Raw genomic sequence first — 27,528 nt, forward strand, 5'->3', positions numbered from 1 at the left:
TTTTGCCACTCATTTCCCGGTCAAAGAACTTTACTATTTATATTTTTGATTGTCAATGAATTGTTTTGTTATTCATGTTAGGAAATACCCTTTGGGGGCACTTTTTATTGTTATTCCTTCTTCCCACGGACCCCTTCATTGTTATGAGTGGATTTTGTAATTCATTTCCCGGTCAAAGAACTTTACTATTTACATTCTAAATTGTCAGTGTATTGTTTTGGTATTCCTGCTCGGAAATACCCATGTGGACCCTTTTTATTGTTGTTTATTCTTCCATATATTTGTATTGTTATTTATATGTGGATGGGGTTTTTTTCTGCTTTAGTCTGGGTTTTTCTTCTGGAAATACTGTAAACTGTTCATTTATACTCGTAATCTGATGAATCTTGTTTACAGAAATGGTAGCGTATTCAAACCTTCTTGCAGAGTGTGGATAGAATCCAAAATGGCCACCCACGCAAAAATCAGACTTTTACTGCAAGTACATTTTGCAGTTATATGGATCGGAAGAGCAAATGGGTTAATAACGGAGACAGTTAGCGGACATTTGGGCGATAAGCAAATGTGTTATGCTTGTAATTGTAACCCAATTGATGAATATCAATTTATCGATTGTTCATCTCGTCAACTACAGGATATACCAAGCGACTTTCCGGCAAATACTATACAACTGTAAGTATAGACCATAAAATTGATGAGTTTAAGGAACATTTATTTCAATTTCAACTATGTCTACTCTTCTCGCATTCTGAGTTATAGTTGGGCAGCAGAACATGTGAGGGATTATACTGTTTACAATATTGAACGTTTATTATTAGCAGGGCTGTCGGACGGTCTTGAAGCAGATACTTTCTTACATGAATAAGTTTGCGTAAATAGAAATAGAAAGAGCGACAAGTGCTAATGATATAAGTATTGTCAAAATATACACGGTTTTTGGCAGCTTGAACTGGAGCTATATGGAGTTATCCGTATAAGTGGATCTTGAGACAGATCACGTTTTTTTTAGTCATCCATTTCTCTATGGAAGTAATTCCTAAACCAAGATTTGATTTGGTGGCTATCTACATGTTAGTTGAAATCTTAATTTGGGCCTAAAACAGACGTTTGTGCATTTTGAAAATGTGGCTACTGTGCAATTTGACATCATTTACTCTATAACTCCTAAACTAAGCACCCCAGTGCAATATGATTTTGTTTTATTCCTAGCAATGAGAGGACCAATGTATGGTATATTACAACATGAAAGAACATATATTAACTGTGGCCCCATTTTGACCTTCGAAACCTCATGGGAAGCATAGAGGGCATAGAAATAAAAATTGACCCAATTCTAATTTTATCATTTGAGGCGTAAGGGTGTCAAAAACGTTGGTTCTACTAATGTAGGGTAGCTAAATGCTAAATTAAAAATCACTTCATAGCTCGATGCAACATTAATAAGTCATTCCATTGCCCTTTCTGTGAGCTGGATGATATGGTTTCATATTCTGTGAAATCGGTTGTAATAATAGAGTCAAGTAAATCGTATATCTTTCTAAATGGTATCAATGTCGCAAGTGTTTATGTTTAATTTATGATAAATAAAAAATGAACACTTTTATAACAAATTGTGTTGATAGATCTGATCACATTGTCTTTCTTTCTTTCTTTCTTTCTTTCTTTCTTTCTTTCTTTCTTTCTTTCTTTCTTTCTTTCTTTTTCTTTCTTTCTTTCTTTCTTTCTTTCTTTCTTTCTTTTTCTTTCTTTTTTCTTTTTCTTTCTTTTTCTTTCTTTCTTTTCTCTTTTTTTTTCTTTCTTTCCTTTTTTTTTCTTTCTTTCTTTTTTTTCTTTCTTTCTTTCTTTCTTTCTTTCTCTCATATCGTAATCATTTGTTTCTTATTATCCTACTTTATAGGAACATTGAACACAACCAAATACGATCACAAATTGAGCTGCCGTCGTCGGTCTTACATTTGTGAGTATAATGTATTTCGTTGACAAGTTATGTCCTGGATGGTACAAACCTTTCTCACTAACATATAGCAGTTTGTGTAATTTTTTCTTTATGATTTTTTTATAAATCCTAGTCAAGTGTAGTTTATTAGAATTTATTCATACACTTGCTTCCAGTTTTAATGGTGTCGCAACTCCCCGGCAAAGTGGTATGACCTTGAATTGTGTGTTTAATTGCAGACCTGCACATGCGCACATAAATCAATCTTATGTTATACGGTTTCAAGTGTAAATAGTGGCAAATGGACCACAAACCTAGCTGGGGCGTTTGACCTGACATTTGACCTTAATGTTTCCCGGGTCACGAGGTGTGTTGCCACCGTTTTTGAGACCCGTACCCCTTAGGGAGGACAGTTTTTATGGTCTACTTAGCTCAGCAATGCTTTGCTGTCTTCGATAATGGTTCATGTACGCTAGAGCGTTCGATAGGAACAAGCGAACAGTATACGAGTTTGCTGATATCTATCGGAGCGTTCAGCAGAGCAGCAGGATTATAAACACGGTCGATGGTAAAACCAAAATCAATTTCTTTTGTGTTCAGTAAGTACATAACGGCCCACTCATCAACTGATTTCACTGTGAAAATATATAGATCATCGAAATATTTCCACAGATATTACAATAGTCACTTGACAGATTATGACTTCAGTGATATAAAAACTATTATACACAACTCTATTTATGTGCATGTCGCATGACGGAAGATCAATATCATAGAAAGCTGGTTTAAACTGACTTTTATTCAATTTATTTATTTGGGAAGAGAGAGAGAGAGAAAAAAATGAGATCGACAGGGAAAGGGTGTGTGTGGGTGTGTGTGTGTGAGGGGGGTAAGGGTAAGGGAGAAAGAGAAACAGAGGGGAGAGAGCATTGGAAGTGGGAAGGGAAGGATGGGGAGAGGGGAGCTCAAGAGTGGAGTGGGATAATAGGGAAGAGTCGATATCGAGTGTGGGGAGGGGGAGGGAGGAGGTTATATATAGGTGGCGGAGGGAACATAGGTAAGAGGTATGGGTTGTGCTTTCCGGGGAATAATCTAATTCATAATCAAATCATCTACATCATCATGCATCGTTTATATTTCAGACAAATAAACAAAACACCCCCCCCCTCAATATATGCACATGATTTCTACATGTAGGCCTAGGCCTCGTATATATCCATCCTTTATGTCTCAACGATGTCTATGCATAACTTATCAAACGAATCTCGGAACTCGGGTGTAATTCTATGGTGTCATGGAAGTGTGCCACCTACGGCAGAGAGCATCAAAAGTCGCCCGCGTTGATAGATATCGATAATGAAAATGTTAGCACAATAGGCTATTATATACGTATGGTTATAGGCCATTATACTTTTGATTATATATACCCTCTTGTGTCCTCCCAGCACAATAGTGTTATGATTGCATACCGGTTCATCTCCACATTTTAATCCCTTGATTTTTGGTTTCTGAACAATAGAGAAACCAAAACTATATATTTGAAATGAGGGGTTGTATCGGAGCAGAGTTGTCAATTGAGCGGAGCCTAAAAGAGTTTGCTACAAGCTTTGATGGGTTTGGGCTTTGATAACAGCCAGGTACCTCTCCGATACAATGCGCTATCGAAGACAGCAAAGCATTGTTGAGCTCAGTAGACCATAAAAACTGTCCTCCCTTACAGATGTCCAGTAATAGTATTTCTAAAATTTGACCTGTGCATGACCTTTGACCTGACCCCTGCAAAATGTTCCACTGGTCATGAGATTTGTTGTCCCTGAGTTTGAGCCCCATATCCCTTACAGTTGTCCAGAAAATGAAATTATAAGATTTGGTCCAGATAACCTTTGATCTGACCCCTGCAAAATTTTTTATTAAGTTTTTTGTCACCGAGTTTGAGCCCTGTACCCCTTACAGATGTCTAGAAAATGCATTTCTAAAATTTGACCTCTGTGTGACCTTTGACTTGACCCCTGTAAAATTTTCCCCTGATCATGAGATTTGTTGTCACCGAGTTTGACCCCAATACCCCTTATAGATGTCCAGATTTTTCAATTGTAAGATGTTGCCCCTTTAATGACTTTTGACCCCAATTCTGTATACAAGTTATAGGCACTGGGTAAAGCCGATGCATATGTGCAAGTGACGTCATTGTGCTATGTAATATGTGGCAGAAGAAGCATTTTGAAGGTATTTGGTTATATACCAAAATTGCCCCCTTAATGACCTTTGATCCCAATTCTGTTTACACCCTATGGGTACTGGGTATAGCCGATGCTTATGTGCAAGTGACATCATTGTAGAATGTAACATGTACGGGAAGAATCATATTTAGCTGAAATTACAGTTTTGGCCTATTTGACCCCTCTGTAACCTTTAACCTACTAAAAGTCAGGTGACGTGTATGGTCGTGGTCAATGATGGTTGTGACCAAGTTAGGTCAGAATCGGTCATAACATGTCTGAGCTAGAGCAAAAAATGTGCACTTTGTTGCCAGAAGAAAGAATGGATAGCATTACAGTACCTAGCTGCAATCCCGCGCGAAAAGCTTGGGACAGTTTGTTGATTTTACGCATCCCCACTCCCCTTATTCAATGTTGAAGTACAACATTAATATCATAAATATGACCATATCTCCTAAACGCGTTGTTCGATTTTGATCATTCTTTCAGCTATGAATAGATTAATAAATTTGCCATCTTTTTATATACACGGTTTTATAAACTTGTCAATCCTTTTATTTTTAATGTAAAGATATATGCAAATTCACGTTATCAATATTAGGACAGTTTGTTTATTTTACGCATCCCCTCCCCTTATTCAATGCATCCCCGCTCCCCTTATTCAATGTTGAATGGTGAAAAATAGTGGAAAGTGGTTGAGCTCAATCTGTGCTCCAACATTGTTTCGGGGGCGAGGGGGAGAGGAGTAAACAAATCGTCGGCTGTATTCCATAGTGGCGTATAGTGATTTTTGGTCATTTTTTTGAAAATTGGCACATATGTTTTTAATGATGTTCTCTTTCATTTTTTCTAAGTCTCATCAGTCATAATTAGCTAATTAATTAGTAATTAATTAATTAAATGTGGCGTATAGTTACAAAGTGACATTTTTGTATTCCATAGTGGCGTATCGACCATACGCCACTTTTTATACACATTTTATAATTATGAAATATCGGCAAAAATGAAAAACATCGTATGTCATAGTGGCGTACGCGTATCGGACCTATACGCCACTATGGAATACGAACGACGAAAAGTAACGCCATAGGGATTACACGGCGACCGAGGTGGCGTACGGTTAACGTAAGGTTAGGGTATTGCGTTTTGTTCGTTTTCCATAGTGACGTATAGTTTTATTGTCAGTTTGCCAGCAATAGTATGTATTTATTTCTTTTGAAAAATATATAACAATAAAATCTATTTAGTTTACTACAGAAATATCACATCATTTACAAAATATAATGAATGTCTGATTTACACAACTCGATTTTAAATTGGCATTTCTTCAAACCCGATTTTCTCGAAAAGTTGTTTATTCGCGGCGCCCCACTATACGCCACTATGGAATACGGACGACGAAATACATAACATGACCTATGAAACCTATCATGTATTTTCAGCGTCATGTTCAATTCACAGGAATTTGATCTTTCGAACATCATCTGTCCCAACTATTTTCGCACAAAATTGTGGGTGTGTAAACCCCCCAGCTAGGTAAATACGTTTTGGACCATGAACTAGTTTTATTTTTAACTTATTCTATAACTTTTTTCAATAGGTACGGGAGAGATAATCAGCTGACAGACATCTTTGGCATGTTCCATAAAACCTCCAAGATACGCGTTGTGTAAGTATACAAGAATAACATTAATATGATAGCCTAACACGAAAATATGAAGCAATAGCGTAATCACCAAGTTGTAGCTGATGACCCCATACCTGCTATAGTTTGTGTTAAATAAATATCTATTAGACCAGGACAAAATACTATCTACTCCTGTCATGTAAACCCGACAGAGCAGTTCTTCTGGGGTACACCAAACCTGTCTAGTTAAATTAATCAATGACAAGGTTATCTTTGAATAGTCAGGTGCAAATTGATGCAATAAAAGTAAAACATCAATTAGCACTGCCATATTTGGAGGCGATTATACATGTATAGACAAAAACAAATGTGTTGTTGTGTTTATGGGGTGTGTGGGGGGTAATTTGACGTCTCCAGGCAAACGAGGATCTACATAAGGATACACACATGGTAAATGAGGTCACACACCGACTGTGGACGTCCTCGGTCTATTGGATATAACCAGGACATCGCAAATAAGGTATAAATGCATTTAAAACGGGTATACCAATGACGGTATGGACGGGCCACGGTGGTAGTAAGTGGTGTGTGGGGGGGTGAGATCCAAGTAATGTCGATTAAGAACGGGTGTGTGAGTCTAGTATTAAATCATATGCAGAATGAGGTCCACGTTTTCCTGCCTACGCGAGTTGGGGGGGTAAACCTTTTAAATTTCAAACTGACATATCAAGGGTGTGTAGACATATTACGTATACATATTATAATAGATGCATTCCGAATGTTTTAAACACATGAAGTTAATGCGATTATTATTTATACAAAATATTTCCATGACGTGGAGCCGAGTGGATAAGGCGCCCGACTCATAATCCATAGGATTCGAGTTCGTGCCCAACGCGTTGTGTCCTTGGGAAAGGCACTTTATCTTCATTGCCTACTGGGGGTGGGTGGGGTTGTATTGGATGTTTGTATAGTTGTTTGTTTCAATGTTGCAATATTGGCGCTGATTAAGCTGCTGCCTGTAAATTGCACTGTGTCTGTTTAGGTGTGTTTAATGTACAATTCTAGCAATTTGACCTGCGGGTCACCATTTGAGTTTGAAATAAAAACCTTCCTTTAAACCTTCCTTTAAACCTTCCTTTATATCATTATTATGCAGGATTCTAGTCGAAAACCGCATCACTTCAATTCCAAAAGGAACGTTTGCATCTTGTTACCAGATGACCGAGTTGTAAGTATCTTTACATGTTTCCGAGCATGTTTCGCCCAGGCAGTAGATTTGCACAAAATCCATACTTATTTTCTACTTCTTACTGTATTATAGAGAAATCAGTAGAAACAACCTGAGAAAAGTAGGCATTAAGATGACATCAAAGCCAATATTAAACAATTTGGGTAGTTTGTTAAAGGGGCATTTCGTGATCCACAGCCTCATCCTCCCACTTTTCCCAAAAAAAGTTGAGATTTTTACACCACTGGATACCTCTGGCTACATAATGTTTATGTACCAAATATTTCTTGCAGATTAATTCGTTTAGCAAAAATATCGTTAAATTTGAATTTCGTTCTGGTGCACCAGAACGAAATTAAAACACATTGTCTATGGAGCAGTTTAATACACATAATCATGCACAACTCGCAAACGCAAAATCAGAATCAACTGAAATTTTGGAAATAAGCTTTTTTCGTGGATATCTACTGAAAAATGTCATAAAAAGAGGATGCTAGGATCACGAAATACTCCTTTAAGACCCTCCCGAACTTCACCAACTAGCAAGCAGTCTCCAATTGCTTACCAGTATTTTTTGCTAAAGACATGTATTTAGTTAAATATTGATGATATTTGAGTTGCTAAATGCTCCATAATGCTACACCTACCCCTCAATATAGAAACTCAAATATCATTAATATTTAACTTACATGCGTGCCTCCAATTGGAGAGTGCTTGCTCTTTGGTGATGTTCTAGAGGGTCCAAACAAACTACACAAAGTGTTTGAAAATTGAATACATGAATACAAAACCCACCCAAGTCCATGGGAAGTGATTTTGAGAAAAAAAACCTGTGTATCATTTTTATTCCTTCAGTTAGATTTACCTGGTCAATATGGTAAGTTTTACGTGCAATGTTACGATTAGCATTTTAATGGACTTCGTGGGGATCATTTTAAATGCTGGACTTGGGTGGTTTTTTTAATCATGTACAAAGACAACAATGTTGGAATGAGATTATCACTAGTAAGATAATACAAAATAAAGCACACAGGTATGTATAATGTTGATAAGCATACTGCCATGTAATATAAACCACACACTTTCCTTGATTAAACCCATTTTATTTTTCAAAAGTCACTCTCCACCAATGAATGTGTTACAAGTGGACTTTTATACATACTGGATTTCAATCAATGTGTTACAAAACTCAAATCCTGGATTTGGGTGTTTCTTTCATACATACTATTTTTCACATGCTCAGTAGACACAGAGGATGAATTTGAGTTGTTCTTTCATACATATGACAGGCCTATGTATGTATAGCAACAATTTCCAATGCTTAACTCAATTTGGCCAAAGTATGGACTTGGGTGGTTTTTGTATTCATACATTCAATTGTTAGGATGGCATCTGAATGCTTACTTTTCCCAGGCTGTTTCTACTGATTTATACAGTCATACTTTTCCAAGGTTGTTTCTACTGATTTATACAGTCATACAGTAAGAAAGAGCAGAGAAGTAGGGATTTTGTGATAACCTACTGCCTGGGTGATACATGCTTCGATCTTACTGATATTTCAGATACCCATTAAAATTCGATCTGAGAAAATGGTGTTTTTCGCCCCACCCTAATGTACAACCCTCTTCCCTAGCAAAAGTGGCACACTTGTGATTTAACCCCTTCGTTGCTAACTAAACATATCTCAAGATTTTGAACAGAACAAACGGCATTTGAAAGCTAAGAAAACGCCCTTGACATTCATGTAAGCATCACGTCACACCAAAAAGGGCGCTGCTAACTGCATTTTTCTCTTGAGACAGTTGTTATTAATTGTCCACATAATCATAACAACGCTATTTGTAAATTTTGCAGATACCTCTCTGATAACCCAATCAAGTATTTCAATGCGGACTCCTTCATCGGGCTAAACAGTTTATACACACTGTGAGTTTGATTTGAATTATTTAGAACATAGTTATGGGCGCTGTATGGTACCAGGGTAAGGAAGCTTATCATAGGCGTAGATCCCGGGGGATGGGGGATTTATCCCCCCAATATTTTGCCAGGGGGGATGATCCATACAATCCCCCCCCAATGTTGACGCCTGATAATAGGTTTCTGACCAAATTAACTTCATATTTGCCCATTTTAGCCCCAAAAGTGCAAATTTTCGCGCGCTTCGAGCGCATTTAATCTACTTTAACACTATATTTCATCAGTTTAGCTTAAAAATAGCAAAAAAATTGCGCATTTATATCATAAACTAATTCGGTCGCCAACGGGTGCGGAATTGACTATACTTCAAGATTTTTTTCCAACTTCATCCCCCCCCCCCCCCATGTCAAAAAGAAATCTACGCCACTGATTAGCTTATAACAGAAACAACAATGAACTTTGAGTTGTTTTAATTCAAAATATACAGAGCTGAATTTGTGAAAGTACTGAAAGACTACTGTATCATGTTAAAAAATGTTATTTTGTTAATTATGTCAAACTCTTACCCTTTGGGAGGTTTTCAGAGGAGTAGGCATCAATAATTTATTTACGATATGCAATAGCTCGTGTTTGTTAAAAACATTTTTGATGTGCCATGGGTAAAGTACAATGAAATAAACTTAAACCAAGCACGATGTTGCATTGTCTTATCTTGTACACAGTGAAATGGATAGAATCAATGGGATCATCGTAGAGACTGATTTGTTCAGAGAAATTCGTCACTCTCTCCGGAAACTGTAAGTTTGCTTACCTTTATAGCAGTGGTAATACCTTATCCTTACCCGATGATGTGGTACATTCCTTTTAAAATGTTTCCAATGGGGATAGCATGGGATCCATCTTTGATGTTTTGCAAACATTCAAATATTGTTGACTCGAATATTGTCTATGTGTTGAGCTTGTGGTTTACCTTATTTTCATCCACTTTTTCATCCACAATAATGCTGTATAAAAGTAGAGTATATAGTATACGAAATGCGATTTGGTGTAATTTTTTTCTTAAAATAGTTTTTGCCAAACAAGGCCTGCTGTCATTTGCTTCAAAAGCAGGTCTTGTTTAGCAAGGATAACCAAGACTGATGTCCAACATCAGTTACACCGGCTACTACAACATTGAATGTATTTATATACACAAATCGCAACACTGTGTTGGGCATGTTAGGCCAACTTGGACCAACCGACCTTCGTACGTTGGACCAACGTATTATCTGACGTTGGCCATCGTCATTTTACTGTTTATCCAACGTTGGTCCAACATCAAATCTTTGATACTGACCCAACCTTTGGCTAACGTTAGTCCAACTATTAGTTAGAGTGTGTCCATACAATGTTTTATTTGCCCTATAAAGTAAGCAAGTTTGGAGGGGTGCCATATTCCTGCAGTATTTTGAAATTTTCTGTATACTTGTACGTTAGATTCATCATGAACACTTTATTTTAATGCCATATAGTCGCAGCGTTATGGGGTGGGCTAGGGGAGTATTTGTTTTCTTTTCGCCAGTTTGCCCCCTCCCCCGCCCAACTTAATTGCAAAAACACCAATATTACAATACCTTTTTGTCAATTGTGTGCACAATTTGCTGATTTTGTCCCCTGAAATTCAATTTTCCGCCATACCCCCCCCCCCCAAATACGGATGCCCCACTGATGCCATTTAGTTCAATAACTTCAGTTCAATTATGTTACCTCATAAATTAACATAAAACAAGGACGACCCATTTTTAAACAAATTACTTAATAAAATAAAATAAAAACATTTCGCAGAATTGCGTTTAAAAATAATAAAATGTTCATGTTACTTTTCAGCAAGCTAGGTACTTGGCGTGAACTAAGCCAGATTGAGGCTGGTGCGTTTAACTTTTCACTTCAAAGGCTGTGAGTACAAATAATATGCAATAATAGTGTTGTTTGATCCGAAGATCAGCCCCACATCAGTTTGTGATCGCACCCGCCGCCCTGCCATTTTGTTGGATTCTTTCAGTCCTGCTTGGTATTCCTGGTGTGTTCTGCTTGTTTGTATATTCTTGTGATAAATGTTGAACAGCATTTATAGACATTAAGAACATTTCCAATCAGAATTATTGCCTCTGGAAAGTAAAAATGAAAGCAAGTGATTTTTTTATTACACAAATTAATCGCAAATACATTTTCATTTTCGGCAAACAGCCTAAGAAATAATAAAGAATGTATCCCGGTATGCTTCAATATCCTCTTGGTCGCATGATTTTGAGCTTTTAATAATGATGATTTCCACCATAACCGGATTACTAGACAATACATCGTATGGAATGATAAGATCAACATTAGCTGTAAACCAATTATAACAGCAGATGAAATGTAGGGGTGCGTGTGAGATAGTGGGGGTGGGTGTACATGGGAGATGTGTGTTGTGATGTGCCCTGAGTAATTTAATTTAGTTGTCTAACTTTGTTTACAATCTGAAAGTATTTCATGAGATGGGAAACCCCCTTGTACGTGCAAGATAATGGTGTGGAAAGTCATTTTGAAATTCCCCCAAATTATTGTAAACAAAGTCAGATCTATTTTTGGAACTTGGAAACCCCCAGTTCAGTATATTGCACGATAGAGAGAAAAAAAACCAAGAAGTGATGTAATGTGAAAGGTGAATGTGTATAATTAATCTTGGGAAATCCCAAGATTGCAGCAATGTTGTGAAAATGGGATTGAAGTAATGGTTTATTAATAGATGATGGGTTTTTGCATGAGTACTGGTATAAAAAGCTGGAGGCTTAAGTTGGGACTTTACAGAATGTCATGGGAGATTGTGAAACTCCACATGTGTGTGATGGTCTTCGTGCTTCAAAAAAGAACAACATTTTAACCAGTTTATGTAGCCAATAATTGAGCTATTTTAATACAGCAACGAAGGAGATAGCGAGCAAACAAATGTGCTCTTCCTCAACAAAGGATTAAAGTTCTTCAGTCGAATTGCTGGAGTTTGCTGGGTTTGTGAAGGCCACGCATCTGTCAAAAACAGCGGAGCTGTGTTAAATAGACCTGTTCCCTGGAAAAAGAGTGATTGGTGAAAGAAACACCATTATTGGAGAAAGCAGCGCAAGGAGATATATTGTGGAGAAAGCAGCGCAAGAAGATAAGTAATAGGAGCAAGCAGCATCATTTTCGTGTGAGGATTTCATACGCAAGGATATTTATAAACGCAAGTGTACACTGGACTTCGCTGATTTTCGCAGGACAAGTGAATAAGGATATATTACATCAGTCGTCCAGAACATTAACCTTGCAAGAACTCTAGGATCACCAACAAGAAGACCGCTGGTTAAGTATTGATAGAATAAAACTGTAATTGTGTGATGTTATTGTATTGCAATATATGTACCAAGCATACTGTGTTTTCAATTAAAGACTTAGATTATGTTAGCTTAATCAAACAGTGTATTTGTGTTGTGCATTCGTGTGAGTTCGGGTAAAAGGTGATTTTGGCCTTGAGTCAGTACGACCCGTAACAGTGTATACATACGTATGGTTTACGTTTTTCTGCTATTTCCAGGAGACTTTCTGCTGGATCTTTGACATATTTTCCTGGAGGCATATTTGCTCCATCTCAAGGAAACGTTAATTTTGATTACTGGTAAGTACGTGACTTATATGATCCCCGTATGATTATAAGTGGCTTCAAAACTTTTGATCAAATGTATATCAGCGATGTTTTTTTACTTTCACCACTTGCACTTCTAGGCAAGACTAAAAATACAGATTTATCAGCAATCCTGAATTCGGACAAGTTGCGCTGCATATAGCATACACTATCACAACATGAATAAAAAGACGGAACGGGTGACTGGCGCCGCCGATCAAGGTTCCTTTTCACTTTAAAATGTCAAACTATCATGAATAGAAGCATGCACTAGAGGTTTATACAACATAAGAGAGTATATTTTTACATTTTATTACGTGAAATTTGATTTAGGGACAATTTTAATGTATTTTACTTGTCCCTGTGCCCATGACTTGTTTTGTCTTCTCTGACAGTAGTGTTATCTTACATTTTCCTTTAATGATTAGTAACAAATTGATAAAAAATAAGTATTTGAAAATAACACAATATTTGCTCTTACCCACTTAACCCTCTCATGTGAAAAATATGTTAGCTCTATAGAAGCCGTGGGTAAATCAGTTACTGGCATATCGGCAAAGGCTTTCACTGGAGTAAGACAAGTTAGAGAACTGTAAGTATACATTATACATAGGTTTGTAAATATTTGTATTCTTTTAAATTACTTAAATTCTGCTTATTTTTATTACTTCTGCTTATTTTTATTACACGTTCTTCAACTACAATTCACACTTCCCGCCAATGTTAATAATTGTCAGTGTACATATAGCAATGACTTTATGCAAATGAGATTACGTAATTAATAGTACTCAAATGCTAACTTGTATTTATCGTAAGTGACAGTTATCAAAGTCATGCATGAGCGGAGATACACCATAGTTGCGGGAACTTTTTGACCGTCCCTCGTAAATGTATTCATATGCAAAATTTACATAATGTTTGTTATATTTATCCTACTTTCAGGACTCTGACAGGCCACTCTTTGAAACATTTACCACAGGATTTGTTTGCAAACACCAGCATTACTCCTATAGCGTAAGCTTCAATTTCATTTCCGTTATTCTGATTATATTCAAACTTCATCATCAAATCAATAAGCTCGATAGAATCTCGGACGCGGGGTGGGGGTGTGTGTGTGGGGGGGGGATGATGAATGGTCTATTACCTGCAAAAGGTTGACCTGTTTCCTATTTAGACAATAAATGTATTGTTTTTAGCTACTGACGTATTCAAATGTTAATCATGATGTATACCAAATTTGAAGAAAATTAAATCGTACATTTTACAAGGAATTGTTTGGGGCTTCGAATCGACCAGTCCCGTTGTTACTATGCGCCTCCGATCTGCCGATTGGTTCAAAATACTATACGCATATTACGTTGACTCGCACTCGATGAGCCGTGTTATATCGTGTCACATCATACCGCTAAGCACCAATAAGATTACATGAACTTACTCAGGTGTTTAAGAATATGCAATATTTAATTGAGCTACTTACTATATATGTGGCTTCGATGATGTCATACACAACGTACCTTTAGAACTGTATCGTTAGAAACGTAATTGTTTGGGTATTTTACTTGTTGAGGAAAATCAGCTATCATATACTTTCTGAATTTTGACAATAATTGATTACACCGTTCTTAAGATATTAAAATTTTACAAAACTCCCTCATTTTCAAACCTTTCCTCGGATTCAAATATCAATCGATGATCGGCATTCGGAGTATTAATCACTGCGCATCATCCGCGCATGAGGCGTCTATTGTCAAAGATAGATATTTGACTCCGTGGAACGGGTTGAAAATGAGGTAGCTTTGTAAACTTCTTTTATTTCAAAAACGGACCGTCAATTGTCAAAATTCAAAGAGCATGTGATAGCTGATATAGCTCTTTCAGGGACACCCTGTAAAGCTACGTTGTGCGTGGCATCATCGAATGTACATAGCAAGTAGCTCAATTAGATATTGCATTGACTAAATGAAATACCGTGATATTCACATTAATTAATTAAAATAACTATATTCCATTTGTCAAGCATCATTTAAACAAATTAGAAGTTTGGATGAGCTCAGTGCTATAGTTCCTAGACTGCAATATGTGACATTTTCACGAGACGTCACTGCTGACGTGGTCCAATGTTAATAAATGTACTTCAGGGACCATTGTTTAAAAGAATTTAGTGCAGTTTCGATAGATAACTTAAAGCGCCCTCCTAAGAAAAAATATATAGCTTTGTTCTAATAAAATATCGAGAATTTCATATTATTTCCATTCTTCCATTTAGACAATTTAGACAATTCTGTGATCAAGTATATGTGTTTTTAATCAAGTAATCATGTGTTAATATCGCATGTAGTATGGCCTATATGAACATTTAGAACATTTTTTTTTTGATAAACGAGTTTATTTGCTATCAAAGTGTGCCTTCTTGTACATAAACTTGCTAAAATCAATCTATTATATCGTTGGTTGTGCAGTTTCCAGCCACAGGAGATGAAACTGCGTGTCAGAAAAACGATAAAATTGTCCATACCATAACTAATTTGCCCACTTATAAATGGGTAAAATTTTCTTAAACATAAATTATACTTGAAAAGTATACCTGTTAATATTATTTTGACAAAGTTGAATTTAATACAGGAACGAACATGGTCCTGTTCTATTTGTCTGAAATTTTCAAGTGCGTAACTTACTTCCAACATGTATTTTGTAAAAACAGGTGTAATTAAAATGAGCAATTTTACCGTCTCACTAATTGAAATCAAGACAAGAAAGTTCACGATATCGATACATGAATTACGACATCGGAATAGTCAATTGTCATCGCTCGATTTGCTTCGTTCGCAGGTATTTGGACAACAACGATCTTGAAGATTTGCCAGTTGGATTCATGAAGCTCTCACCTCAATTAGAGCTTCTTAGCTTGAACAGTAACCGCCTAAAATACATTTCGTCCGATATATTGATGGGCCTGGATGGATTAAAGTACCTGTAAGTTACATTTATAAACCAATTACAAAAAACTCTTGTAATACTATTACAAAAGACTCAAAGGCATGAAGTATGAAAAACAAAAACAAAAACAAACAAACACACAAACAAACAAACAAACAAACAAACAAACAAAACAAACGAGCTACATATCAGAAAAGAAACCATAGAAAAGCAATTACCCACACCCGTCATTGGTAATCCTAAGGCTACGGGCGGTATCCTAATAATTGTTTTTTATCTATAGCACTAGGAGGCAAAATTGAGATTACTAGTTAAATTGGAAAAAGGGTCTAATGTGCACCTTCGGAACCCATCTTTTATTCGACGTCTGTAGATCACAAAAAGGCGTATAAAAACGATAAGCTATGTTAAAACATTCAAAAAGTGTCCTTAGAGGTCAGCAGGGATCAAATGCATACAGCATGATTGAAAGTTCCAAGTTGCTTATATTTGATCAAAACCCACGCCACAGTACACATCTGGTCGTAACGATTCCAAAAAAGTATACTTTGCTATTAGCTTTTTTCGCGACCAGGGGCTTGAATAAATAACAATGAACTTAAAAGCTATTGTTCTTCGACATACATTGATAATAAATCGCCTTTGCATCGTTATTCATATGTGTCGTTATGTCAAAGTTACGCATTTTTGTATCACGTATAGTAAAGCCGTATGATGAAATGATCATGCATGTTTTGAGAACACAAAAATGACAAAAATTTGACAAGAAAGTTTCACGTACTCGGTAATTCTGGATAAGCAGCTAAGTGAAGCGGTGCTTCCTTATTTTAACGATCTACTATCATATTTCAAAAAGATATTTGTTTCAGAACCTAATCATGGAAGTTCCTCCTTTGACATTCTACAAAACAAGTTTGAAGGAACTGTAAGTAAACCAAAATTGATTTATTCAATACCCAAATCTCGTTTAGGAAAGAGAATGAGAATGTTGAAAGTAGGAAGAGAAGGGGACAGGAGAGATTAGACGAGAATGAATGTGAAGAGAGGACAAGACAAGTGCAGTTAGAGGAAAGGACAGAAGAAAAAATGGAACTAGACTTAGCTGTGGTCTAAGACCACGAACACAGCCGTGTTGTGACCCCTTAATGACCTTTGACCCCAAAATATATGAAAACGCCCATAGACATTGGCTAATGTCAACGCATGTGTGCACGTGGCATCACTTTGCCATGTTACTTGTGGCAGAAGGGGCATTTTGAAGGTTTTTCGTCTCAGACCGGAAGTGACCCCTTAATGACATTTGACCCCAAATAAAAAAAAATACCACATATGACTTGGGTAACCACAATTCATGTGTGAACATACCGTTACTGTCCTATGTTTTTCTTAGCAAATAAAAATTTTTGAAGGTTTTTAGTTTTATACCGGAAGTGACCCCTTAATGACCTTTGACCCCAAATCTGTGTACACCCCATAGACACTGGGTAATAACAATGCATGTGTGCTAGTGGCGTCTCTGTCCTACGGAAGTGACCCCTTAATGACCTTTGACCCCAAATCTGTGTACACCCCATTGACACTGGGTAATAACAATGCATGTGTGCAAGTGGCATCACTGTCCTACGTAATTTGTGGGAGAAGATGTATTTTAAAGGTATTTCGTTTAATACCGAAATTACCCCTTAATGACCTTTGACCCCAAATAAAAAAAATACCATATATACATTGAGTAGACATAATTCATGTGTGAACATACCATCACTCTCCTATATTTTTCTTAGCTAATAGAAATGTTTTCAGGTATTTCGTTTTATACCGGAAGTGACCCCTTAATGACCTTTGACCCCAAATCTGTGTACACCCCATAGACACTGGGTAATAACAATCCATGTGTGCAAGTGGCGTCTCTGTCCTACATAATTTGTGGAAGAAGATGCAATTTAAAGGTATTTCTTTTTATACCGGAAGTGACCCCTTAATGAGCTTTGACCCCAAATAAAAAAAATACCACATATACATTGGGTGACTGCAGATCATATGTGAACATACCGTTACTGTCCCATGTTTTACTGAGCTAATAAAAAATTTTGAAGGTTTTTCGTTTTATACCGGAAGCGACCCCTTAATGACCTTTGACCCCAAATCTGTGTACACCTTATAGACACTGGGTAATTACAATGCATGTGTGCAAGTGGCGTCCCTGTCCTACGTAATTTGTAGGAGAAGGTGCATTTTGAGCTGAAGTCACGTTTTTGACCCCTGTGACCCCTGCGTGACCTTTGACCCAACAAGTTTCATGTGACATGTAGGGGCACGGTCAATGATCATTGTGACCAAGTTAGGTCAAAATCGATGTAAGCATGTGAGTGCTAGAGCAAATGTAATGGTTGACAGAAGAAAGAAGAAAGAAGAAAGAAAGAAAGAACCTGTAAGAAAAAAGACACAGCCGTGACTAACGTCACGGCTGTGTAACAAGAGGACAGGTACATGATAGAGGAGATAACAAAAGTGGACTGAGGGGAAGGAACGACGAAAGGAAAGAAGAGTAGAGACAATGTAAACACAAAGTTTTGAATTAAATCAAATACAGGAACTTATATTGTTTGCAACTTGCTACGATTCGTCTAAAACTATTAGACTTCATCTGGTAACTTACCCACTGGGCTGCTCATGTGACACTTTGAGACGGCTAGGGATCGTCTTGGTGGCCCGGCCCAGACGTGAGATAGCCGTCTCAAAGTGTCACATGACCAGCCCAGTGAGTCAGTTGCCTGATGAAGTCTGATGGTTTCAGACGCAACGTAACAAAAAAAATGTAAGTTCCAGTATTTGATTTGATTAACGACTGGATACCTGAGAATAACTTTGACAATGTATACAGTTCTTCAGCCATAATTGCTTGACGTGCTTAACCTGTAGTAGCTTTAGACATCCTAACAGATACAACAATCTTCGCTGTAATGGATGACCTAATTTCAAATGTTTTTTATACTGACCAAACGTTCTATTAACTTTAATCAGTTCTTTCTTGTTTCAGGTGTATTTTCAACAACAATATTTCTTCTATACGAAAATCCGCACTTGACACGTCAAATAAAACACTAGAATCGGTGTAAGTTCAACTAAACACTGCTTTTTAAACTAGTTTGTGCCCTTGAATCCTTCCACTTCTCTCGTAATCTAGACAGAATAAACACATTGAAGAGACTTGTTGACAATTATGCACTTTTGACAGTGTACTGGCTGTCCTGACCAAATCTATGTTACCTCATAATAAAGTCTGCACAAAAAGTAACTCAGCTGTTATAAATACGCCTATAGATTCAGAACTAATAATTGTTTTCACAATATCTCAACATAAAAAGAAAGATGATTTATTTACGCGCATTGTGATACCCCATTTGTCCAATTTTGTTCATTATTGACAATACAGCAGTGTTTTGAAAGAAAAATGCCCCAATTTAAAAGTTGCAGTTATTTGTATTGATTTGAAGTAAGCGCGATAATAATGGCGGGCTTTATGGTGTTTACAGTGCTGGCATTATAACCATTAATCGCAGTAAACTGCAACTTTTAAATTCGGGTATTTTTCTGCAACAGCACTACTGTGTTGTTAATATTGAACGACATTTGACGAATGGGGTATCAAAATGCGTGTAAATAAATCATCCTTCTCGCTATGTTGAAATATTGTGAAAACAATTATTAGTTCTGAATCTATAGGCGTATTTATAACAGCTGAGTTACTTTTTGTGCAGACTTTAGTTTGTGTCCTATGCATATTTAAATGCTGGGTACAATTGCCGAATCAATGTTGTTCATTACATTCTTCGCCCTCGTTAAAATCGGTTTGCACGAGATGGAAGTCTCCGGGCGTCAGTGGCGTAGCTAGAAGATGACAAGGGAGGGGGCACATGCCCTGATCGCCACTTGAGGGAGGGCAGATATGATGGTTGAAAAAAAATTCAAGGGGTGAACATAATAAAACTCAACAAAGAAGTAAACCGCACCGCACCCCTCAACCCTTAACCCCCAATCGTCAGCACGTGTTAATTCTAGTACAAAGCGGTGGTGGTGTTTGATTATGTTTATTTTTTTATTTCTGTTCTTTCCACTACAGTTACATGTACTATAATGATATAATCTTTATTGAAGACAATGCACTTGACGGGCTAGCAAATAACGGCACAATGTACGTATATTTTTCATGTTTGTATCTGGAGCATAAATGTTGATAGTACAGAGGAAATATATTTTTTTTCTTATTCAGAATTGTGTTCAAAGTTCATTAATATTTAGTGGACTTTTGAAGCGGTGTCTCGAGTCCGTCTTTCGGGCTTTTTTTTTTTTGGGGGGTCCCATTCCTATATTGTGTTTGTATGGTGTTTTGGGCACCTCGTAGAAAAGTATTTTAGTGAAAAACGATCTGTTGTAATTAGTATCCAGGGTGCAGTGAAATACATTATTAGAATGCCTGACAAAACATTCTGCTGTAATTAGTGTCCAAGTGTAATATGAAACACATTATAAGATTGCCTATATTGAACCTATTGTCAAGTCTCCCCTTCATAAGACCTGTGGCAAAATTGACTGATATAGACGATTGACAATGATTTGCCAATATTTTGTTACAGATATCTGTCAACTAGTCACCTATCTAAATGGACTCAATATCCTGATAATGTCAATGTGTGAGTATATACACAACCACATTTTTACACAAAGAGATTGCGAATCAACGGCATCGCCTAGATTCTTACACGATCATATTTTACGAAAAATGGTGTAGGAATGAAAAACTATCATGTTTTGGTTGAAATCACATTTGGTTGAAATCACAGTTTCTAAATGTTGTAACATGTTTAGTTTCTACATCAGTCAATAGCATGTTTAGAAAATAAACACTATAGTGTTTAGTTGAGCTGGACACTATAGTGTTTAGTTTCTAAACACGGTGTTGACTGTTATAGAAACTAAACACTGTGACATGTTTAGAAAAAAATACTGTGACACGTTTTATAAGTGTTACAAAAAGGTGTTTAGAATCTAAACACTTGAATTTTGCAGTGTAACTATTCAAAATCAAAAGGTCGTTCTAGTTAGCCATTCGTAACCATTTATGTTCTATTTTGCCAGAGCTGTATTTTTTTTTTGGAAGGGGGGAAGCGGGAGGGGACTTTTTTAAAGGGTTTCACTGCTTCATTTGCTTAACAGAAACTTGTAGGGGGAGAAATTCGTCGGTCGCAACACATAGTGGCGTACGTGAAGGACAAAATACGTTTCCGAGCAAAATGTTTTTGAAGGATAAGCTACTAATAACGGAGTCGATAGTCCTCCACTGTTATCTCTCAGTGGCCCGATTCCATTTGAAATTGAAATTTAAGGTTCAAACCATTAAACTGTATCTTTAATAATTAACAAGGAATAACTATTATATACTGCGCCAATAAAGTATCCTTACACTTGGAAAAATAATCACAATTTCAGAACTGAACAATATTGGGGTATTTCTTTTAAATAGATGCACTATCTAATCCTGCACATTATGACACCACATTGAATCCATTATTATTATTATTATTATTATTATTATTATTATTATTATTATTATTATTATTATTATTATTATTATTATTATTATTACAGATTTGCTGTTGGTGATTACATAAATATTTCTCTTTCTGCATATAACAAACTGTACCGGTCCATGGCAAAGTTTGGTTTCCAATGTAAAGATTACCAGTGTTTTCCTTGTACGCCGGGTACATACGGTAACCAAATTGACCCTTGTTGCATCAACTGTCCTGCAGGTAACTATATATTACATATTTTTGCACAATGTATTTTCGGTAAGATATGCCCTTGGAAAAATCATCATTTTGGTCAAAAAATGGGTCAAAAAGGGGCATTTTTCATCTTCTGACAAGGGAAATATGGTTTGACAAAAATAAATTTCCTGGGATAATGCACTTTTTTGTTATCACTTGGTAAAAATCATGGTTTTGGGCTAAAATGGGCTCAAAATTGTCAAACTTGACCACATTTCGTCAACGGATCCTTAAAGAACTTTAGCAAAATTACCCTCGATTAGAGAAAAGCGAGGTAATAAATTTTGTTCCACTGGTTTCATTTTCCGATATTGGATTTCATAATTTTATCTCATATACCTCGACACCTGCTGATGTTTGACCTTTGGCATGTCAACACATTCCTGGTGCTCTGGAGGTGAGCTGGGCAGGCCAGTGGCATGACTGTAATGCCATTGATAAAAATAGTGGTTGAAAGTAGTCTCAGCGTGGAATTGCTGCAGGGCATACTACGGTGACCCAAGTCCAGCTGGTTATGATGACAGGCTGACCAGTGTGTTTTAAGACTAACTTTCATGCCCATGGCAATTGCCATGGCAACTAGCTGTCAAAGCATAGGCATTAGAGGAATATGGTCAAAGCTAAAAAAAACTTGAAAAAAGCATGAATTCAATAGTTTTAAGGATGTGTACACGAAATGAAAATTAGCACATTTTTACCACTTTAAAATTTGAATTTTCATACAAAATTTCACAGATGTGTTGAAAATGATAATATACATAATATTTAACAAAAATCAGGTTAAATTACAATGAAAACAAAACATTGACAGGGGGCACACAAATTATCAAGTCCCCCATGCACTCCTATGATAAGTCTTATCAGAAAACATGGCCTAATGTCCCGACAGTAATTTCATCATCATCACTTAGCAATAAAGTATAAGATTGGTTTTGGTGTCAAATTGTTTCTGAGAAGTTCTCTCTTCCAATAAACAACAATTCAGGTTAATAGAATCAATTTGAAATTTTATGCCTGTCCCTACATATGTAACCTTTGACCTCATGCTGGGATCCCCTGTAGAGGATTGAAGTTATTACCTTTTATCCATAGAAAACACCTATATGGGCCAACCTAAAACACGCCAAGTCGCTTCAAATGGTTTGACTCCCTAGGATTATGAGTATATTTAAAATTATTACACAGCCGTGACGTTACACAGGTTCCTTCTTCTTCTTCTTCTTCTTCTTCTTCTTCTTCTTCTTCTTCTTCTTCTTCTTCTGTCAACCATTACATTTGCTCTAGCACTCACGTACATGCTTACATCGATTTTGACCTAACTTGGTCACAATGATCATTGACCATGCCCCTACATGTCACATGAAACTCGTGGGGTCAAAGGTCACGCAGGGGTCAAAAACGTGATTTCAACTAAAATTGCATCTTCTCCTACAACTTACGTAGGACAGCGACCCCACTTGCACACATGCATTGTTATTACCCAGTGTCTATGTCAAGCACACAGATTTGTGGTCAAAAATGGTCATTAAGGGGTCACTTCCATAAAACTAAAACCTTCAAAAATTTTGTTAGCTAAGTAAAACATAGCACAGTAACGGTATGTTCACATATGATCTATAGTCATCCAATGTATATGTGGTATTTTTTTTATTTGGGGTCAAAGCTCATTAAGGGGTCACTTCCGGTATAAAATGAAATACCTTAAAATGCATCTTCTTCCACAAATTATGCAGAGATCCACTTGCACACATGCATTGTTATTACCCAGTGTCTATGGGGTGTACACAGCTTTTGGGGCAAAGGTCATTAAGGGGTCACTTCCGGTATAAAATGAAATACCTTCAAAAATTTTATTAGCTAAGTAAAACATTGGACAGTAACGGTATGTTCACACATGATCTGCAGTCACCCAATGTATTTGTGGTATTTTTTTATTTGGGTTCAAATCTCATTAAGGTGTCACTTCCGGTATAAAACGAAATACCTTTAAAATGCATCTTCTTCCACAGATTCTGTAGGACAGTGACGCCACTTGCACACATGCATTGTTATTACCCAGTGTCTATGGGGTGTACACAGATTTGGGGTCAAAGGTCATTAAGGGGTCACTTCTAGTATAAAACGAAAAAACTTCAAAAAATTTTATTTGCTAAGAAAAACATAGGACAGTAACGGTATGTTCACACATGAATTGTGGTTACCCAGTTTATATGTGGTTACCCAGTTTATATGTGGTATTATTTTATTTGGGGTCAAAGGTCATTAAGGGGTCACTTCCGGTATAAACGAAATACGTTTAAAATGCTTCTTCTTCCACAAATTACGTAGGACAGTGACGCCACTTGCACACATGCATTGTTATAACACAGTGTCTATATGGTGTTTTCACATATTTGGAGGTCAAATGTGATTAAGGGGTCACAACACGGCTGTGTTTGTGGTCTTAACCACAGCTAAGTCTAGTTCTTCTTTCTTCTTATTCTTTGTCAACCATTACATTTGCTCTAGCACTCACATGCTTACATCGATTTTGACCTAACTTGGTCACAATCATGTATTGATCGTACCCCTATATGTCACATGAAACTTGTGAGGTCACAGGTCACGCAGGGGTCATAGGGGGCAAAAACGTGATTTCAACTCAAAATGCATCTTCTCCTACAAATTACGTAGGACAGTGACGCCACTTGCACACATCCATTGTTATTATCCAGTGTCTGTACACAGATTTGGGGTCAAAGGTCATTAAAGGGTCACTTCCGGTATAAAACGAAATACTTTCAAATTTTTTTATTAGCTAAGGAAAACATAGGACAGTAACGGTATGTTCACATATGAGTTGCAGTTACCCAATGTATTTATATGTGGTATTTTTTTATTTGGGGTCAAAGGTCATTAAGGGGTCACTTCCGGTATAAAACGAAATACCTTTAAAATGCATCTTCTCCCACAAATTACGTAGGACAGTGACACCACTTGCACACATGCATTGTTATAACCCAGTGTCAATGTGGTGTTTTCACAGATTTTGAGGTCAAAGGTCATTAAGGGGTCCACTTCCGGTATAATCAGAAATATCTTCAAAAATTTTATTAGCTGAAAACCATAGGACAGTGATGGTATGTTCACATGCTTAATTGTGTTTAACCAATGTATAATCATCGGTATTTTTTATTTGGGGGTCAAAGGTCATTAAGGGTCATTTCGGTATAAAACAAAATACCTTTAAAATGTATCTTCTCCCACAAATTACACAGGACAGTAATGCCACTTACACACATGCATTGTTATTACCCCCCAGCAAACACAAAACGTTTTTGACATCATTCGCAAAAGGTTATTAAAGGTTGTCAGAAAATGTTTAAATGTCGGGTTATATAAAGGGTTATTAAGAGTATAAAACGTTTTCATAACCTTAAAAAACATTTTTGATTATCTACTGCTCAGCAAACAAAAATGTTTTACAGAAAACGTTTAAATGTCGGGTTATATAAAGGGTATAAAAAACGTTTTAATAACATTCCAAAAACATTATTGAAAACTTGATACAAAACATTCTAAACAGAATGTTACTTTCGGAATAAAAAAAATATTTTAAAATGTTTGCCCAAAATATTTTCAATAACAGTTTTAAAACCACTTTTCATGACATTTATATAACCCAGTTTCAATGTTATGTAAAAGGTTTTAAAAAACATTTTAAGAACATTTCTGTGTTTAATGGGTTCAAATATTTTAACAAATGATATTTATTGCTAAGACAAATATTTGGAAAAATGTTTGCAAAAATAGTTTACATATAACATTTTTTAAAACATTTAAAACGGTATTGTTGTAGTTGTTTTCAAAAAACGTTTTAAAACGTTATCATTTCCTTTACATAACCCGACATTTTAATGTTATTAAAACGTTTTTACCTAAACCAAAAGCCAAAATATAACTTATTTAAAATGTTCTTAAAATGTTTTTGTGTTTGCTGGGCCAGTGTCTATAGGGTGTACATTTTGTTTCTGGTCCGATACTGGAACCAACCAAGCTATTAACCTTGGTCTTACTGGGATGGCTGTACCAGCTCACATCACTGTCCATCCGACTCTTACCATAATGGTACCAGAGTAATTCCAACGTAATGCTGGTTTCATACTTTCCTGCCGCTTGCCGCTTTGACGTCGACTTTTCTTCACTGCGCAGTCGCACTAGAAACGCAGTGACCAGTGGCAAGCCAATACATTGATCACTCTACTGCTTTGCCCAAGCGGCAAAATCGCCAGGAGTTCAATTCAAGTCAACTCTGGAGCCGTGCCGCTCTGATGAGAAGAAGATGCGATTTTTGGCGATGCTGAGCAACACTGGCTTTCATCAATATGCCGCTTTTAGAAAAGTGCAAGCGACATAATAAACCGTCACGCCGCTCAGCGGCAGCGGGAGAAAATATGAAACCAACATAAAGCGTAGATTCATAAAAGAAGATGGCAGAATAAAAAAAAAATCCCATACAATAACTCAGGTTCCATTCTTCTCTATAGGTGGATATTTTCAGGAACGCAGTGGTCAAGTGTCTAAAGACCCTGGAGGCATTGGATGTAAATTGTGCACAAATGGTACTTTTGTTTCACCTTATCAAGCTCCTGGAAGACGAGCAGCAGATTGTGAAGTATGCCCGACGGGTACCAAAAGAATAATTTCGCAGGATTCCGTGCCTGTCCATGTTTAGGCGGATTCTATAGGAAGGATAGATTTGGCCCTTGGATGCGGTGCCCGGAACAAGGTATTGATTGTACAGATGAGTATCAAAATCTTCAGCCAGGGGTTTGGTGGAGATGGAACTGGAACATCTCAACAAATTCCAACGATTCTGATGTTCCTCAAAACCTGAGAACCAAATACAAAGCGTTTGTCTCCAATTTGCTAATACATGATAGATCGTATGAATCTTACAATCAAGCAAGTACGAGATTTACAAATCCACTTCCAGCACCATTTCCGTGTCTCCGAGGCAATGACTCTTGTCCCGCTTTGAATGGAAATCGATGGATCTTGTGGAGATGGTTATGAAGGATGGCTTTGCTCCAGATGTAGCGATGGCTTCTACTCGTGGTTTGAGTATTGCATCAAATGTCCTCCAATCTGGCATCTGATTTTAGAGGCTTTATGCGTTATTACTTTGATATGTATAATCGTAGCGGTCACAGTTTGGGATATCAGAAGGCGAAGCAACACTGATCGTTCCTTAGTAGACATTCTTGTTGCTCGATTTAAAATTGTCCTGGGTTATTATCAGATAACTGGTGCTATATTTACATCTCTTCATAGCATCCATTGGCCACGGGGAATCTCAAATCTTGCAACGGTGTTCAGAGCATTGGAGCTTAACATATTCCAGATAGTAGCTACACCTCGATGCTTTATCAAAGCCCTGGAGTTGAACGTCTACAATAAATTTGTTCTCGGTATAATTGTCTGCTGTCTTGTATTTGCTTTGCCAAGTATTGTTTACTCGTGTATAAGGCTATGCTTAAAGGTTAAGCTTTCCAGCTATGACAATATTTCAAATAGCATTAACCATGATAACGGAAGGAAATACTTGAAACGGTTGCGACCAAAGTGTTACTTGTTTGTAGTCCTAATGCTGTTCATCACTTACCCTAGTATGTGCGATGTGATCTTATCATTATTGCCAGTGGCTTGTGAAACATTTTGTGTCGATGAAAACAACGTTTACTGCGCGCATCGAGTTAGGTCAGATTACTCTATTGACTGTGACACCACGGAACACAAAAACTACATCAACTCAGCTTATTTTGCTTTGCTTTACGTTGTTGGGTTCCCTTTGGGGGTGTTCATAGTGATATTGAAGAACTCTCCTCGTACGTTGAAACAAACCACGAAAATCAAGAACGCGAAGCCGACAATGATTCCAATTGTACAGAACTATCTTTCATTGTTGAAGATGATGATGATAGTAACAATAACAGGAGAGCAAGCCTTCTTGAAGAGATAGGTAACACCGCGCTGGAAAATGAGGAGACAGATAGTGTGGTATCAGAGGAGACTACTCCAACTATTCTCGAAGATCGCGACAATCTGAACATTAACATTTTGAAATATCCATTATATATTCGGTTTCTCTGTGAAAACTATAAACGAGAATACTGGT

The 27,528-nt window shown here is 36.9% G+C and overlaps 1 protein-coding gene across 1 annotated transcript; it reads left to right on the top strand.

Annotated features, from left to right (window-relative positions):
• Positions 1-316: 316 nt before the first annotated feature.
• On the top strand, positions 317-26,138 carry LOC140145473 (podocan-like). Its single transcript, XM_072167189.1, has 17 exons — positions 317-672; positions 1,898-1,957; positions 5,756-5,824; positions 6,942-7,013; positions 8,868-8,939; positions 9,653-9,727; positions 10,797-10,865; positions 12,520-12,600; positions 13,121-13,198; positions 13,549-13,620; positions 15,436-15,579; positions 16,400-16,468; positions 18,581-18,655; positions 19,664-19,735; positions 20,178-20,234; positions 21,190-21,353; positions 25,898-26,138. Exons 1-17 carry the CDS (start codon positions 380-382, stop codon positions 26,083-26,085), a joined length of 1,710 nt encoding a protein of 569 aa, XP_072023290.1. The 5' UTR covers positions 317-379; the 3' UTR covers positions 26,086-26,138.
• Positions 26,139-27,528: the final 1,390 nt, after the last annotated feature.

Source organism: Amphiura filiformis, unplaced genomic scaffold (assembly GCF_039555335.1).
Source record: "Amphiura filiformis unplaced genomic scaffold, Afil_fr2py scaffold_311, whole genome shotgun sequence".
In the NCBI taxonomy this organism is placed as follows: Eukaryota; Metazoa; Echinodermata; class Ophiuroidea; order Amphilepidida; family Amphiuridae; genus Amphiura; species Amphiura filiformis.

Coding starts and splice junctions, on each gene's coding strand:
- LOC140145473 (XM_072167189.1), top strand. CDS start 380: ATGAATCTTGTTTACAGAAATGGTAGCGTATTCAAACCTTCTTGCAGA. Junction 673..1,897: donor CCGGCAAATACTATACAACT/GTAAGTATAGAC, acceptor CCTACTTTATAG/GAACATTGAACACAACCAAA. Junction 1,958..5,755: donor CCGTCGTCGGTCTTACATTT/GTGAGTATAATG, acceptor TTTTTTCAATAG/GTACGGGAGAGATAATCAGC.